This window comes from Cibotium barometz, chromosome 8 (genome assembly GCF_041138505.1).
Source record: "Cibotium barometz isolate CiBa-2024 chromosome 8, ASM4113850v1, whole genome shotgun sequence".
NCBI classification, from domain to species: Eukaryota; Viridiplantae; Streptophyta; class Polypodiopsida; order Cyatheales; family Cibotiaceae; genus Cibotium; species Cibotium barometz.
The window spans coordinates 36,652,738-36,670,862 of NC_141053.1; the positions used below are offsets into that span (position 1 = coordinate 36,652,738).

The 18,125-nt window shown below is 48.0% G+C and overlaps 1 protein-coding gene across 6 annotated transcripts in view; it reads right to left on the bottom strand.

The window, feature by feature from the left end:
• The window catches only part of LOC147636216 (uncharacterized), an 88,138-nt gene that overhangs the window by 44,430 nt on the left and 25,583 nt on the right, over window positions 1–18,125 (bottom strand). For all 6 annotated transcript variants that reach the window (XM_086801642.1, XM_086801640.1, XM_086801645.1 and 3 more), the window contains exon 6: window positions 714–917. In XM_086801642.1, coding sequence (XP_086657768.1) covers window positions 714–917 — 204 coding nt within the window. The remainder of the gene's footprint in view (window positions 1–713; window positions 918–18,125) is intronic.

Genomic DNA, 18,125 nt, shown 5'->3' on the forward strand with positions numbered 1-18,125 from the left:
CACACCATTGTTGTGGGCCTAGCCGGCCAGACGGAATGGAAATCAGAGCCTGAACAAAAGAATATCATGTGACCCCTCTCGTGTGTGGATAAGTCTTGAATTATTAATTGAAAGGATATTAGTTAGAGGATTAACTCCAGATTTTAATGGTGCATGTGTGTTGAAGTTAGCTACTGTTTAGTGGTGTGGGGAGATCACACCACACAAGGTGGGTGTTACATGCAGTTTTCAACTGGAACTTAACCCAAACTACTTGAATGGACACTCCACTCCAGACACATACATACATACATACATACATATATATATATATATATATATATATATATAGATACATACATACATACATACATACATATATATATATATATATAGAGAGAGAGAGAGAGAGAGAGAGAGAGAAAGAAAGAAAGATATATTAACGTCTACGAGAGGCCAAAGTCGGCCAGAGACACACACACACACACACGTGCACACATACATACACACACACACACACATGCACACACATATATATATATAGAGAGAGAGAGACACACACACACGCACGCACACACACACACACACACACATGCACACATGCGTATGTATGTGTGTATGTAGCAGATACATATATATGCATGCATGCATTGATGAATATTGACAACCTTTTGCAAATTCTGTAATGGTAAAAGCAAGAAGCCCTTGCAAAGTAGCAACACAGGAAAATTCACCTCCATATCCATGTATTAGACTTATATGGTAGTACAAGCAACTGCTGGTCTAGTTCTTGAATCTTGTTGACCACCGAGAGAGATGGTGTACTTTCTTCCACTTGTAAATTTGCAGTCACAAACCCTCCACGTATACCACCTTCCATGAAAGGGCCAATCCACACATCAAGGACACCATCGATCCCCTTCAGCTGAGCTTGGAGCCTGTGCAATTCAAAACAACAATCACCAATAAGAAAACATATCAAATGCTTTGAGCTAACAAATTAACCTACTCATAACATTTGCAGAAAGAAGGGGAAAAAAACATATCAAACAAGAACAATGCTCAGCCAAGTACATATACCTCACTAACCTACTTACTTTAAACACACACACATACTGTGTAGCGCCTTCATAAACTACTTGGCAAACAGTTACAAGAGATATCCTGCCAGTCTATACTTGTCTGTGATGTATTGCCATACAGACATTCAGCATGCTCTTCAAGCTTGGCCTTAGTTTCTTGGCATCTCACAACTACCTTCCCTTGGGCAGCATGCTCTTCAAGCTTGGCCTCTAGTTTCTTGGCATCTTTTCAAAACCTTTCTTTGTGCATTCTGAAGATTCTCCACATTCATCTTCAAATTTACATTTTCTTGTTCCAATTGGCCATTTCCAGCGAATCCTCTTCCTTGTGAGTTTGTGTGTTCTACCATTCTTGGCACATGCCCTCCCATCCTTTTGCGCATCTTTCCAAATTCACTGCATGGGATATTTTTCCCCAAAGAGAAGATCCTTCTATCAGTTGAAAATAAGACATCCGCTTGAAAGCAAACCACACCCCTCCAAGGAGGTAAATATACAATGCAGAGAAGGAGGGGGGCACCTTCCATGACTGTCCACTTGCTACATCGTCAAAGTGGAGAGAGGTAGCCATGCTGGGGCCCAATAAAGCCAAAAGAAGCCATCGTCCCCGCACAGAGAGGTGGCGCCATGGTTTTTACATCAACAACCACTCACAGATATGCCAAATTACACTGAAAGCCTCACGAGCCGTGCGGAACTTGAGCAGGGTTCACAATCTTTTCCCCTATGCTTGCGGATTTACTGTCGGCCCATTCGCAGCCTAGGTGGAACTCATAGCCACAGCCATTCCTTGGGAGCAGATGGATTTGGGAGAGAGGGGCCTAAAGAGGTCCTCATAGGATGCAGGATATGTCACAGAGAATGGGAGACACCTTCTGGTGGGATGTCCTGCTGGCCCACATCGGATAGTCTTACTTGTTTCCCATATTGTGGAGGCTCTAGTATAGTAGACTATTTGGTGGGGTCTCCTCCTTTTATGTTCCAGATCAAGGACTTTACCATCCCACCCCCACCCATATGAGCCGATCACACTTACCTCTCCTTCACTATCTCGTGCCCCTCTTACCGCCCACACCAGCCCCACCTGTTTCCACCTTCACTCACATCAATTTCCAGCATGATCTAGATCACATCTATGAGGATGACCGCTCCCCCCACACATCAGCCCTAGATCTCTCCCTCCCCATATCCATACTAACATCACCGCTCTCCTCCATCATACACTGACTCCACTCATGCTATCGCCCCCTACACTATCTCCTCCACCACCAACTCTCCAATAGGATCCCAACCTCAAAATGGGTGGTATGATGACAAATGCAGAAATACACGGCTCCAACTGTTGGGCTGATTTTAGCACGGGTGATGCAAAGGGTTTTCCGCCACCTTACCCAAAGGAAGAAGCGTGCATTTCTTGTCCAAACGAGAACAAAAGCTATAACAACTCTTCTTGAGTGAGGATAACTCCAATGCTTGGCACATTCATGAAGGAAAAAAGGACCCCAACACCCATCACAGACCCCAACCTCTGGGAAGCCTATGGACGGCTTTATGAGGTGCTGGATCAGCCCATATCCCACATGTCGCACATTACACATCCCACCACATCACTCTTTTTAAACGTGATCAATGTCACTCGGGCTCTATAATGGGAGAGTAAAAGTTCGTGAAGACCTTCACAACACTTTGCCTTCGCTCTACCCTCCCGCTGCCTGCTTGCGCCCCCCATCTCTCTCTCCCTCCCTCCCTCCCTCCCTCCCTCCCCCTCTCTCTCTCTCTCTCTCTCTCCGTCTTTCCCTCTCTCCCTTCCTTCATCCTCCCCCTTTCCCTGCCTGTGAACTCCGATCACCATCGCTGGGCCCTGATGGGGACTTGAACCCCCCACCCTATATCATCCATTTCTTCTCTTTCTCTCCCACATATCTACCTGCTCCTTTCAAACATTCCCTCCCTCTACAATGGGAGGGTCTGTAGATGACAAAATCAACCAGCTTGATCATATCCTTAGGGATCTTATCAAGGACCAGAAGAAGACATTGGACAGCACCATCACCGCCATCAAGAAGGACTTATTGACGCGCATGGGGAAGCTAGAGGCCGAAGCGGAAATATGGAAGGAAGAGAAGCTTACCATGCAAGAGGAGTGGGAGAAGGAAAAGCTCGCCATGCAGGAGGAAATCAACCTTTTGAAGGGCGAAGTGGCATCCTTACGCGATCGTCCACGGGGGGAAGGAGAGACTCTTGAGGTGGACAAAGAGGCAATCAAAGAAGAGATCACCAAAACCCTCACCCACACAATCGAGGGGAAAATGGAGGCGGCCCGCGAAGGATGGGTAGAAGTGATGAAGAAGAACATCAAAAAGGAGGTGCAAGAAGATGTACAAGTGATGAAGAAGAACATCAAGAAGGAGGTACAAGAAGATGTACACATGATGCAGTCTACTCTTGATGAAGAGAAGATGCGACGGATCTGGCGCCTCAACATCCGAGTCACAGGGATACCAGAGAGCACTGCCTCCACGCCCGAGATTGACAGGCGGAACCTATGTACCAAGCTGGGACTAAAGGAGGATGAGCCGCTCCCATTCACTAGAGTATGGAGGACAACCCCAAAGGACTCCACCAAAGGCAAGGCCTTTGTGCTACAGTTCCCGGACGAGGAGAGTAGGATGAGCTTTATGAGAAGTCGGGCTATCCTGAGGAGCTTGCCAGGGGACCCCATCTACTTCGATGATGACCTCACATGGATGCAACTGGAGCAGAGAAGATTATGCATGGCAAAGATCAAGGTGGCACGCAAAGAAGGGAAGAAGGTACATTATAGGGATGGTCACATCTACATTGATGGGAAGAGGGTCAAATAGTGCCATCTGGCCTATGAGACACGGAGGAAACAACATGAAGACAAAGAGATACACATAGCAATCTGGAACTGTAATGGAGTCCTATGGACACATCCAGGGAGACTTGAGCAGGTGATGGAGGGCCGGGATATCATCTTGATGACAGAGACACATGAAAGCCCGAAGAGGGGCTTACCACGGGTTGAGGAGTATCAGTGGGAGTCAACTCACTGACAGGGGATGAGACAGGCCACCTCCCGAGGTTCAGGAGGTATTGCAGTGCTTTTTAGACATGGGTTACATGGGCATGTTCGAGTCGTAGCACGAGACTTGGAGGCGAGATACATGTGGATTAGCTTACGCCTCTCGGAGACCAGATGGATTTATATCGCCCTTTGCTACTTTCCTCCGAAGGGGTCGCGGTTTGCCACCACCGAGGAGCCAGGTGGAGGAGAGGCTAGTGAGTCTCCATACTCTGTCTTATCTGAGGAGATCTCACACTATTCGACACTGGGAGAAGTATTCTTGATGGGGGACTTCAATGCACGGACTCAGAGCAGACTGCGAGATCTATGACTTTGAGGATCCCTTGAGACTAGAGCCGCTAGCTATAGAGGATACAGGGACCACTCGGATCTCCGCGGACGGAGGAGCTGACAGCACTAGATATGGGCAACATTTGCTGGAGCTTGGGGCCCAACACCATCTCGTTATTTATAACGGGATGACTCAGTGGCCAGATTCAGGTGGGTTGACTTGCTTTCCAGTGGGAGGCGGCAGTAGTACAGTGGACTATGTGATGGGATCCCGAGAGGCAGCAGATATGGTGTCTCACTTCACCGTACCACCATGCCCCATTGGGGCGGATCATACATACCTATCCCTCACTTTCAGGAGCTTACTGGAGACCCACCCACCCATCATACAGCCACCACGCACTACTTTCCACTTCACTCAGGACCTAGCCGATGTGTACGACTATCATGTTCATGATCGGCTATTTGCCTTAGATCCATCGGCACCCATGGCTATGCTCACCTCTCCCAGCTCTCACATGTACTGCACTCCGTAGCCGCGAGGAGTTTTCCATACCACATACAGACAGGACAGCCACCTACATCTGGGAGCATGCCCCATAACTGATGGTATGATGATGAGTGCAAAAACCTTTACCGCAGTCTCCGAGTGCAGAGGGCTCGCGGGGAGATCACCCAGAGGCAGGCAGGCAGGAGGATGCATACTCTCACCCACCGTAAGCGGCGAGCTTATGAGGAGGCTCAGTACTGGGACTGAACGGGAGAGAGAAATAGGGTTAGAGTTCATGTGGGAGACATACACAGAGAAACAAGGGAGAGAGAGAGAGAGAGAGAGTTGTGGGGATAAGTCAACTCATGGGAATGAGTGTGTGACTCCCCTATCACACATGTATATTGCACTAGTACACATAGTGCACTTAGTACATTAAAAGTACTAAGTGTACTATGTACTATAACTTATGGGCTAGTACACACTATAAGGGTGGGCATAGTGCCTTTACCCCAACAACCTCCCACTTAAAGGCAAAGTGCCCTTAAGTAAAGGAAAAGAAAAATCAGCATGTACATGATAATATACAAGGCCATATCAAGGCTGAAACTGGCCTCATCCAATGCCCATCAAGTGTCTGCAATGAGCAAACTGCTCCGGAGGCAAACTCTTTGTCAACATATCAGCCGGGTTGTCATTCGTATGAATCTTAACAAGCTGAATTTGCTTGTTCTCTATCACCTCTCTGATGAAGTGATACTTCACATCCACATGCTTCGTCTTTGCATGAAAGACAGGGTTCTTTGCCAACTGGATGGCACTCTGACTGTCACAATGCAACAATGGAATATCCCCTTTATAGCCCAAATCAACCACTAACCGAGATAGCCATAATGCCTCCTTGCAAGCCTCTGTGGCTGCAATATACTCGGCCTCTGTAGTAGATAAGGCAGTGCACTTCTGCATCCTAGATATCCATGATACAGCACCTCCTGTGAATGTAAACACATAACCGGTAGTAGACTTCCGGTTATCTGGATGACCGGCATAATCCGAATCCGTGTAACCATGCACTAATGCATCCTGTTTGCCAAAGCAAATGCACATATCCTGTGTGCCCTTCAAGTATCTCATGACACCTTTCACTGCTTCCCAATGCTTCTTGCCAGGGTTGGCCATGTATCTAGAAACCACTCCCACTGCAAATGCAATGTCCGGCCTAGTAGCAACCATGGCATACATGAGACTACCACAAGCTGAAGCATACGGAATCTTGGCCATATCAGCCCTGCCACTATCTGACTGTGGGCTGTCCATAGCACTGAGTTTCACATATGGAGGCAAAGGAGTACCAGTCTTCTTCCCCCCGTCCATATTGAACCTCTGCAAAACTTTGCCAATATATTCCTTCTGAGACAAATACAACACATGCTGATTTTTGTCCCGAAGTATCCGCATACCCAAGATGTGATTTGCATCACCCAAATCCTTCATATCAAAGGTTTGATGCAGCCTCTTCTTCAAGGTATCCATCTCCTTACGAGATTTCCCGGCAATCAACATATCATCAACATACAAGATGAGGATCAATAGACTGCCATCCAAAGCTTTCTTGGTGTACAAGCAGTGATCTATGTCACTTCTCCTGAATTTTTGGGATTTCATGAATGTATCAAATTTATGATACCATTCTCTTGGTGCCTGTTTGAGCCCATAAAGACTCTTAATCAGCTTGCATACAAGCTTCTCCTTTCCATTTACTGCATAACCCTCTGGCTGTTGCATATATATCTCCTCATGGAGATGACCATGAAGAAAAGCAGTCTTCACATCCATCTCAATCAAATCCAGATCATCAGGAGCAACCAAAGCTAATACAGCTCTAAGTGTGGTCATTTTGACCACTGGAGAGAAGATCTCATCAAAGTCCACACCATATTCCTACTTGAAGCCCTTAGCCACTAGCCTGGCTTTGTATCTTGGCTTTGCATCTGGTGCAACTTTGAGCCTGTAAACCCATTTGCATGGCAAAACCTTCTTGCCTGCAGGCAAATACACCAACTTCCATGTTCCATTTTTGTGCAGAGAATCCATCTCTGACTTCATGGCACGCTCCCAAAGAGCCTTGTCTGCCCTCTGTAAAGCCTCCTTGTAACATGAGGGCTCCCCACAGTCAGTGAGCATCAAGTAGTCAACCCTTGGAACAAACCTGTCAGGGGCTCTAGAGGGTCTTGTGGACCTCCGTACCCAATGACCATCATTTGCAGGTTGCTGTCCAGCCTGCATATCACCTATTGGTGGCTCCTGTTCCATGCCATAAGGCTGAAAAATCATGCCCGTTATCTCCTCTAACTGTGGTATATCCATAGGGATATCTTCTGCCATCTCTGGCTGTCCATTTGGACCATTTTCAGCACCATTTAAGGGCTGGTTTTGCTGCTGTAATGGCTGATTTACAGCCCTTGGTTGTTGTCCATGATGTCCATCATCATCAAAGATGACTCTGCCAGGCTCCTGTTGCCTTGCAGGCTCCTTATACATGCATGTTTCATCAAAAATGACATCATTGCTACGTATAATCTTTCTATTTACGGGATCCCAAAGTCTATACCCCATTTCACCTCTGTCACCATATCCTAGGAATATGCATTTGTGAGACTTAGGATCAAGTTTGGTACGCATTTCCCTGCGTATGTGCACGTATGCAACGCAACCAAACACTCTCAAGTGCTTGTATGACGGAGGCTTCCCCGTCCATACTTCCTCTGGCACTTTCCCACCAAGCCTCGTGTGCTTCATCTTTCTCTTTCTCTTTGCCTTTTCCCTTTTCCTTTTGATCATTTTTCCATTTGTAGCATTGCTTTTTGATGTGTCCCTTCTTGCCACAATAATGGCATTCCAAGTCCTTTTTGGAGCGGGACTTGCTCCTTCCCCGTTCTTGGCTTTTACCCCTTTGTTGGGATCTCCCACGTGCATTCATTGCATTGGACTTTCCAACAGAGTTGTTTTTCCTGTTCATCTCTTCTTGAAGAAGAGCACCCTCAACATCTGCATATGACAGCATAGCATTCGAATTGCTAGTGGCTATCCTAAATGTGTCCCAACTCTCTGGCAAAGTGAATAAGAGAAAAGTGGCTTTAAACTCATCGTCCATTGCCAACTTTTGATTTATAACTTGGCTGACAATACCATTAAACTCATTTAGATGGGCTGTCATAGACGCCCCTTCCTTCATCTGAAGACCTATGAGTTTCTTCAACCAATACACTTTGCTTGAGGCACTTTGCTGGGCATACAAGTCCTGCAATCTCTGCCACATTCCCCAAGCTGTCTTCTCTTCACGAATGCTGAAAAGTAAAGAGTCTGACACAGACAACATGATAGTAGATCTTGCCAGCTCATCCATATCTTCCCACTCTTCAACAGTAAGAGAAGCGGGCTTTACACCCTTTCTTTGATAGGCTTGTGCTGCTTCTTCTGGAGCAACACATTATAGCACTGGGTCTGCCAAATGTCATAGTTATGTGAGCCTTCAAGCTTCTTGATGTGAAGCAATGAAGAGCTCTAACCTGTGGTTGCCATTGCAATATGCAACCTGTCAATGTCTGACTCCCTGCAAAATGTGCAAATACTGCACCAAAAGCACACAAAGTGCTCACAGTTGTTCTCCCAAGCTTTATCTCCCACTGCGGAAGCAAGAATGCAACTTTTCTCCCACTGTATGTGATGAAATCACCAAAATCTGGTTGCTGCAGATTTAGGACAGCACCTTAAATGTGCTCTGTTGCCCTTCCAAAGTACTGTACAACAGTACCAAGTGTTCACCAATGATGTACCAAACCTGTACCGGCAAGTACAGCAGCTGAAATTGAACCTTTTGCTCACTCAAATCAGTGTACAGCCATGCCAAAACTTGTACAAAGCTGTACCAGCAAGTACAGTAGCAATAAATGCTCTCCTGGCTGTCCAAATGAGTGAAAATCAGACTTTTACAGTCCCGAACACTGCATACAACAGTCCCGAATAGAAATTGGGCAAAAGCCCCTTGACTGCAAGCTGATTTCTGAGGATTCAAGGCATAAAAGTCTTGCCTGCTGCTTTGCCAAGCTTAACAAGCATAAAATCTTGAAAAGCCCCTTGATTTAAGATCAATTGCTGATCATAAATGGTACATTGACGCACATGAAGGCATCCACCAGAGTCTTCGCGATGCTTCCCCCTGGCCACATATACATCCAATACATGAAAGCCCTTTGATTTACAGGCACATTGAGTGCTTGTCAGGCATCAACACATTGTCCAAAGCATCAAATGCGATTGCCTGCATGCAAATCAATCCGATCGGCACAAAAGCCCCTTGATTTGCACTGCAATTTTGCCCGAATGTGCGATTTCTCACATCATACAGCATGTATGAATGCTTAATTGCACAATTACATCAAAAGCCCCAAATTTCGACATCCAATTTCTTGCAAATTGATCCTGATTGTGACCATTGTCACCCAATTTTGCCAATTTTGCTCAGAAATTGAGCAATTCGGCACCTGTACCTGCTCAATTGATTGAATTGATAAGAAATTTCCAAAATTGAAGGCAAATACCTCTTAATTTTTGAATTTCTCTGAGATTTGCAGGCTGAATTTCTGTTGATGCTGTTGCAGAAAAGGAGGCGTCGATTTTTGCTCTTGATGCTGCTGTACACACTGACAATAGAGGGCTAGGCTGGGGATGATAATAGAGGGCTAGGCTTGCTACTCACGCTAGTGCCAGCCGTAGCCTGGGTGCTTTTCAACATTCTGCAGCCGGCGCTGAACCAGATCAGCAAGATGAGGTCGTCGAAGGGGTTAGTAGGCCCCGTAGGCCTGGGTGCAGCGACGTCGACGCTATTACTTGCGACGTTTCAAGCAGACGCGGCCGTGCAAGAGATGTCATCGCTTGCTGAGAGTACGAGCGACGCGAGAGGCGGTCTCCTCATAGGGGTACTCGTACCTGCGGTCGGATGGGTACTGTTCAGAATAGGACTGGCGAGCAAAGGAAGGCCAGTCGTGTGTAGGTGGTGTGCGTGAGTAGGTTGCCGGGCTACCCGTCGCACGTCTCTTCCAGCCGTCGACTTCGCCTAGTAGCCCACCGTCTAGCGCCCAACGCTTGAAAGCTCTTCTACTCCAGGCTATCGGCTCTGCCAGCATACGCACATCTGCCCTGTGCTTTGTTCATGCCAAGGTCCAGCACTGTGCATACCAATGCTCACACGCACAGGCTATCGGCCTTCAGCCATGCTTGCTTGGACACACACCTGCAAGCTACTTGCCTGCGCCAGACCATGCTGTCTCAAGACCATACACAGTGCTCTGATACCAATGAACGGGAGAGAGAATTAGGGTTAGAGTTCATGTGTGGGAGACATACACAGAAGCAAGGGAGAGAGAGAGAGAGAGAGTTGTGGGGATAAGTCAACTCATGGGAATGAGTGTGTGACTCCCCTATCACACATGTATATTGCACTAGTACACATAGTGCACTTAGTACATTAAAAGTACTAAGTGTACTATGTACTATAACTTATGGGCTAGTACACACTATAAGGGTGGGCATAGTGCCTTTACCCCAACAGGGACACATATCACATGCTCATGAGCAGAGATGCTAATGCTGCTTGGAGGAGACTCAGAGAGCCCCGTCCTCCCACACCTATTACCGATCCTCAGACTTGGCAGACATATGCAGAGAGACTTTATGATGTGCCTGCACAGCCCCCTATACCACAGCCCACAGAGCCATGCTCCACAGTCTCCACCTTCTTCACCCCACCTATGGTTAGGAGGGCCATATGCCGACCCGTCGAGCCTTCTCGACCATCGACCACATTTTTACATTGAGGTGCCTGATTGATCATGCCAAGGCACGGAGGGAACGGCTCTATTGTTGCTTTGTGGATTTCCGCAAGGCATTTGATACTGTGCCTAGAGAGCGCCTCTTTCGGCGACTACAGACACTAGGCATACCTTCAGACATGATGTGGGACATATACAGGCTATATGAGCAGGTCTTTGGGAGAGTCCGATGCCCAGGAGGCTTGTCCGACACAATTGCTAGCACCATTGGTGTGAAGCAGGGATGCCCGCTCTCCCCCACGCTCTTTGGGCTCTATATTGATGAGGTGGTCGATCACATCACACAGGGAGGAGGCTCTCGGGTTGAGCTATCAAGTATTACTGTCCATGTTATGCTTTATGCTGATGACATCATCTTGGTATCCAACACGCAGGTTGGGCTTCAAAGACACCTTGTGGCTCTTGATGACTTCTGCGCACAGCAGGGTCTCACAGTGAACCTTGGGAAAACCAAGGTTACGATCTTCCACACCTCACCCGCACTCAGGAGCCACACTACTCTCACATTAGCAGGAGGGCGGGTCGAGGTGGTGAGCTCTTATGTTTACCTTGGCATCACATTTACTAGCTCAGCTAGACACTTCTCCATGGCTCAGGCAGTCCGAGATAGAGCGACCCGAGGGTATGCAGCTCTTGCTCGCCTTGAGCGTCAGTGTCATCAGGCACATTTTCAGGAACCCCGCACGAAGCGGTGACTCTTTGATACATTAGTGACACCAGCCTTGATGTATGCAGCAGCGGTTTAGGCACCAGGGCTTGCAGCCTCCACATGGGTACAGCTGGAGAGACCACACATCTTGATGCTCTCAAGGATGATACACAGCAAACCATCCGTCCCACACGACATTGTTTGAGCTGAGTTTGCTGCACCACCTATGGCAGTGGAGGCATTGTTCCAAACGATCTCCTTTATATACAGGATGAGGGAGATGCCCACAGAGAGATTATCCCGCCGAGCTTTTGAGGCATCCAGACAGCTGGCCGAGGCTGGACACACTGGATCTTGGTATGCACAGATGCTACAATGGTTCTCACATCATGGGATAGACATTGAGCGGTTGCCACCTTTTCAGTATGATCAGTCTGCTCCACGGGGTTACCTCTCTCTTAATGAGAGGAACAGAGTGATGAGACAGGACATATGGCAGCACTACATACAGGAGACATGGACAGCACCAGAGAGCCCACTACCACCGAAGATGCTGTATTACAGAGACCACTTTATGAGCATCTCAGGGGATGGGTTTATACATCGACCGCGGTACATGGATGTATACATGCCACACAGCTCTCGCGTTGCTATTGGACAGCTACGAGTCTCATCACATCAGCTAGAGATAGAGGCTGGGAGAGCGGCACGGATTCCCAGAGCTGAGCGGATATGCAGATTGTGCCGCGAGGAGGTGGAGACTGAGGATCACTTTGTATGTAGATATAGAGCCCACTAGGGGGTCAGAGATAGATATTGAGGATTGTTTAAGGAGCACTCTTCACTACATCAATTGATGGAGGCCTCGGACCAGCGATAGCTTGGCAGACTACTACTAAAGCTTCATAGTTCTCGAGAGAGACTCCTCCAGACACCTGCTCCCACTAGGGGTGGGAGACAGTCCCAGCTCACAGATTTCTTCCAGAAAGCTATGCCAGTGCCAGCTGATGTACCACGTGGGGTGACCGCACAGACAGCAGAGGAATTGAGAGCCAGGAGGAGACCTAGACAAACTAGACATAGAGCACCCCGACTCCGTCACCGAGAGATAGCAGCTATCCGAATGAGACACCAAATGGAGACACAAGAGAGGGTAGCTCGCTTTCATTCAGACTTAGGGTACATGTTCACGCCATTCACAGCCTCAGCATCGGCGATGTATGATATCTTATATCACTCTTATGGCACTGGATGGAGTTAGACATAGATCTGCATAGCATGCTTGTACTACCCCTTCAACATATAGAGATGCATCTTGCCTTAGCACTCCATCCACATCCCCACCCCCCCTTATATTGTTTGTATATGGGCTCCAGCGATCCATGATGATTCACAGTTGTATCCAAACACACGCACACTTTTTCTTTTCTTTCTTTTCTTCCGATGACCGGAAGAACACAGTTGTATTATTTTTTTTGTCTCATAGGCCAACTTTGGCCTCTCGTAGACGTTGATATATCTTTCTTTTTTTCTTTCTTTCTTTCTCTCTCATTTTTGTGTGTGAGCTTCTCCATCCTGCACCTAACCCTAATGTGCAGGTTTGTGTGTGTGAGTGTGTGAGTCCAACACCAACAATTGGTATCAGAGCTGGGAGCTGGCCCTAGAATCATGCCCCTTGAAAAGCTGCAGCAAGCCTACGAAATTCCGTCGCCTGTCTGCAGAGCTGGTTCCATCCTTGCTCCTCCGTCCGCCAGTTCCAGCCGGCGGTTCCGTCGCCACTGGTTCCAGCCACCAACAGCCGGCGGCACTACTGGGGAGCTCACCACCGCCGCTCAGCCCACGGGCGGCACCTCCCTCTGCAGCCGGCGGCGATAGTGTACCCAGAGCTGCCGCTGTCACAGCTCCGTCCCGGCCGCCCAGAGCCGCCGTCATCCGTCGGTGCTCCATTCCGACCAGCAATATCACTGCTCCGTCCAACGCCCAGAGCTCCGCACATGCCCAGCTGATGACTCCAGCCCGTTCCGGCCTCCCGGCGGCTTGCCTGCGACCTCCGTGCTCGCCCTGCGCCTACCGCCTCCGCCTGGCCCGTCAGCTCTGCACGCCGCCTCCGCCTGGCCGCCGCGTGCGTGGACCCCGTGTGCTCCTCCTCGTCAACTGTGCAGCTCCGACAACTCCCTGCAACACCCATCTGCACGCCTGTGCGCCTGGCTGCTGCTGCTAGCACGTCAACGTATGCGCCTATTGCCTCGATCCCCTCTTCGCGCCCAGCGCCTCCGTCTGCAGGTAGTCACACCAGCCAGCTAGCCCACGGTGCCACCTGTACCTGGCCGACTGGCGCTAGGCCCGTTCCGTATTGTATTTTCCACGCACTAGCCTGCAGGTACTTTTATTTCAGAATAAACCAAAAAAAAAAATTAAAAAGGTTGCAAGCATTTTGGTGCAAGTTCAGCAATCTTTTGGAGTTTGCCAAAGGTTGCCCTCTGCCAGAAAAATTGCAGGTGGCGCCATTCAATTTGTTTGGTTTGGAATTTAGGGGTTTTCAAAATTGAGGTCAAAATCAGCAAATTGAACCTCTTTCAGTTGCAAAAATTCGGGGCTTTTGTGAAAATTGGCCAGTTAAATGCACATTGAAGCGATTGGAGTGCATAAAAATTGGGGATTTTCAGATTGGAGCATGTAATTGGGCATTACAGTTGTGATTTGTCGCGTATGTATACACATTGTGTGTAATTGGACAATTTGGTGCAGGTTTACGCTTGCTTTGGTTTGCAGGCATACATTTGCACAGGACATTTGGTTGCCTGGCAGTGCACATTGGTGCTTGGTTTGCTTGCAGGTATATTTTGTTGACATGGCACAGAATGCTACAGATGTATTTGGTGTGCTCACCCAGGAGGATAAGTTGGATGGATCTAACTACTCCCTCTGGAGTTTCATGATCCATAATTTGCTGGTAGCCAAAGGGCTTTGGGGCATCGTGTGTGGTGATGACACACGCCCACTTACCATACAGCCAGCCACGCCTCAAAGAGGAGGTGCTCAAAGAGCTCCTGATGTAGAACCTGCTCCCACACAAGAGCAAAAGAGATGGGACTCTAGAGATGCACAGGCCATGTCATTGATAGCCCTTTAGTGAATAGGACTATTATTCCGCACATTCGTTCTTGCAAGACATCGAAGCTTGCATGGGACACATTGGAAGCAATGTATCAGGTACGCACCGAGGCAAGAATTGCCTACTTGAAGAGGCAATTGGATCTTCTTTCTATGGATGAGGGTGACTCCATGGCAGATCATCTCACCAAAGTGAAAGATTTGCAGGAACAATTGCTCAACATTGATGAGGTTATCCTAGACAGACAGATGGTCACCAACACTCTTCATTCTTTACCACCTTCCTACTTGGGCTTTCTCACACCTCTCTCAACCTCTCAATGAGAGGAGGTGGTGATCCCGTCACTTTTGAAGAGCTGGTGGGTTTACTCTTGCAAGAAGAGCAAACAAGAGCAAACTTATCGAGCAACCGTGGTGGAGACAAGGCATTTACAGCCAAGGATAAGGGTAAAGCAAAGAGCTTTAAGCATGGGGGACAACAGTCTAGCAAAGCTGGTCATGGACAGCCCTCTTCTGGTAGTGAAAAGTCTGACAAAGGGGATGCAAACAAGCCCAAAAAAAGGGACAAATGTCACTACTGCCATAAGCCTAGACACTACATCAGTGAATGTAGGAAACGGATTGCAAAAGAGAAAAGGAAAGAAGCAGGCAATGCAGTAGCAGACTCTTCTAATGACAAAGCACAACAATCAGCTAATGTAATCCAGGAAGAGTATACTTTTTTGGTCACATGCACTAGTGGCACACCAAGTGCTTCAGACAATGATATTGAAACCGATCCCGTCAAGTGGGAATAGACTCCGTTGGACACCCACACGCGTAATAGCACAACTTAATACCACAATTTGAAATGGACAACTTAATAACAACTTGAAATTGAAATGAAATGAAATGAGATAGATGGACACCAGCACTGGGGCCGGAATGGGCCGACCCCCCCCCCTCAATATATGATATATTTATTGTGAGTATTTAACAAATACAATGCTCCATGGGTTCCAAGAACCAGATGATGTCCATGTACAAATGAATACAGTACCAAACAAATAGGCTCGAAGCAGATATTCGAAGTAGAACGACCACTAGCGTGGTCCAGTCTCTACGGTCCTGTGCTTTCACTGGACTCCGAGGAAGAGCGCCCCACTGGTGTTCCAAGACCACGCACAAACAGGTGCTCTCGTACTAACGCCTCGCTCTCCCGATCTCAGCACCTTTGGACCGTGGTTCTCCAAGAGCTTGGACTACCCGGCACCGAACGGGTGTTCTGAGAGAGTCCCTTATCAGATTTATCACAAAATACTTTACTTAAATCTGAAAAGTTACTTACTTGTGGATAGCAGATAGAAAACTAATACTCATGGTGTCTGTCTGTGTAGCTAATTGTGTGGGACACCAAGATGTATCCACCTGAAGAAGGAAGATGCCGCCTATGGAAAGGAGGCACAATCGCCTGCAAAGGAGTTCCACCATCTGCTGTGCAGGACAAGACACAGCCGCCTGCTGTGGAGGAGGAGATGGAGGCGCCTGCAGCAGACAAAAGAAGCAGCGCCTGTAGGAGATATAGTACCTGGCTGCAGTCTGCGCAGCTGCCTGCTGTGTAGTGGGCAGCCCACTGGACAACCAACGCAGCCGAGGGTACAGCTGCCAGCAGAGGATAGTACACTGGCGCCTGCAGGAGCATAGCACTGCTGACTGGAGAACAGGCGCACAGCAACAGCCGCCTGGCTGCTGAAAGTAAAGGAGATGGCGTGGAGGAGCAGCCGACTGTAGAAGAGCAGAAACAGCCGCCCTGGTTGTAAGAGTCGCCTGGCTGCAAAGAGCCGACTGGTTGTAGGAGCAGCCTCTTGTGAATGGTGGGCAGCACGCTGAAGGTTTAACGCAGCCGCCTGCAGCAAAACCAATCGCCAGCAGAGGTGGGGAAGATAGCGTTGCCTGAGACTATGCACAGAAGGTGATCGCCGGCAGATGATCTCCACGAAGGTGGTGGAAAACGATTTCCGTGTTTTTTTTTACGATGGAGGGGGTGGCTTCCTTTTGTAAGGTTTGGAGAGGGAGTTGCACTATTGTGATTTGGCTGGCTACCCACGTTTGCATGTGGGCGGCCAATTCCATGGGGGTGTGGGTAGGTGACCATGCACCCACCCCCACACACACACAAGTTAAGTGTGGCTCCCCACCTTGGCCCCTAAGTGGGTGCCCAAGGTGAGTGCCCACTTTTAAGTGTATGTGAACATACAACCTTATAAATCAAAAGGTTAGAGATTAAAGTATTAAACTAACATGTGCAATATACTTACCACACCTGTTCACATGCACCAAAACTCGTCAGAAGACAGAGCAAACTTCACAACTCCCTGGCAGGCGTCCCCGCTCAGTAACACGTCAAGCAGGCAAACACAAAAATACAAGTCATGCGAAAACAGTTTCAAACATGCAAAACATGAGTGCATGTGCAAATAGTATCATGGACATATCTCCCGTTCATGGAACAAGTACAAAATATCTGTCGGCACAAAAATGGCACGACGTTAAACATAAATCCTGGTCTTCCTATGGAGTGACAGTCCCATAGGTAAGACACAGTTCCAAGCACAAGCCTCCCTATTGTGTGACAGTCCCATAGACAAGACACGGCACAAATACTGGCTCTTCCATGGTGTGACAATTCCATGGATAGAACAAAGTCTAGCTCATACACGGGTGGCACCAGTTTGGCTCCCGTCCATACGACACCATCCTGCTAACACACGGGTGGCACCAGTCTGGCTCCCGTCCATGTAAGCAAAATACTGGTCTCTTCACATGCGACACCGGCCTGGCCTCAAGTGAATGAGACACAAAAACTGGAGATGGACCAAATGGTCGGCCAATTGGTGACATCCCCCCGGGCTTCTAAAGAGTCGTCCTCAACTGAAAAGCCTCAAGATATGCCTGCAACAACTGTGGGTAATCAACAAAATAGTCCTCATTTACCCATTTTGCATCAATAGGCAAATAATTTTTAAACTTCACAAGGTATCTCCTGGAAAGCTTCCCTGCAGGTAGCTTTCGCTCCTTGTGAAAAACAATCTGTTCTGGCTAGAGGATCTCCTCAAGCTCATCAATCTCTGGCGGATCTTCTGTGACAGTCTTGTCAAGATCTGGCCCCACATATTTCCGAAATAGACTCACATGAAATGCATTGTGAATCTTCCAGCGACTAGGTAAAGCAAGCCTGGTAGGACACTTCATTGATCTTGTGAATCACCTTGAAGGATCCATAATAGCAAGGAGAAAGCTTAGGATATGATCTTTCTCGTCCTGGCCTCTTCCGAAGCCTAGCCTTCTCAAATTTCAGCAAAATCCAATCACCTTCTTTGACTTGCATGTCCCTTCTATGCTTGTCAGCAGCCATTTTATGCTTATCTTGAGACCTCGCAATGGCTGTCCACACCTGACCAAAGGCTACATCCAAGTCACGAACATATTCATCAGCTGCTTCACTTTGGCCATCCGTTTGGGGATGATAAGCTGATGAAAACTCAAGTTTAGTACTCATATT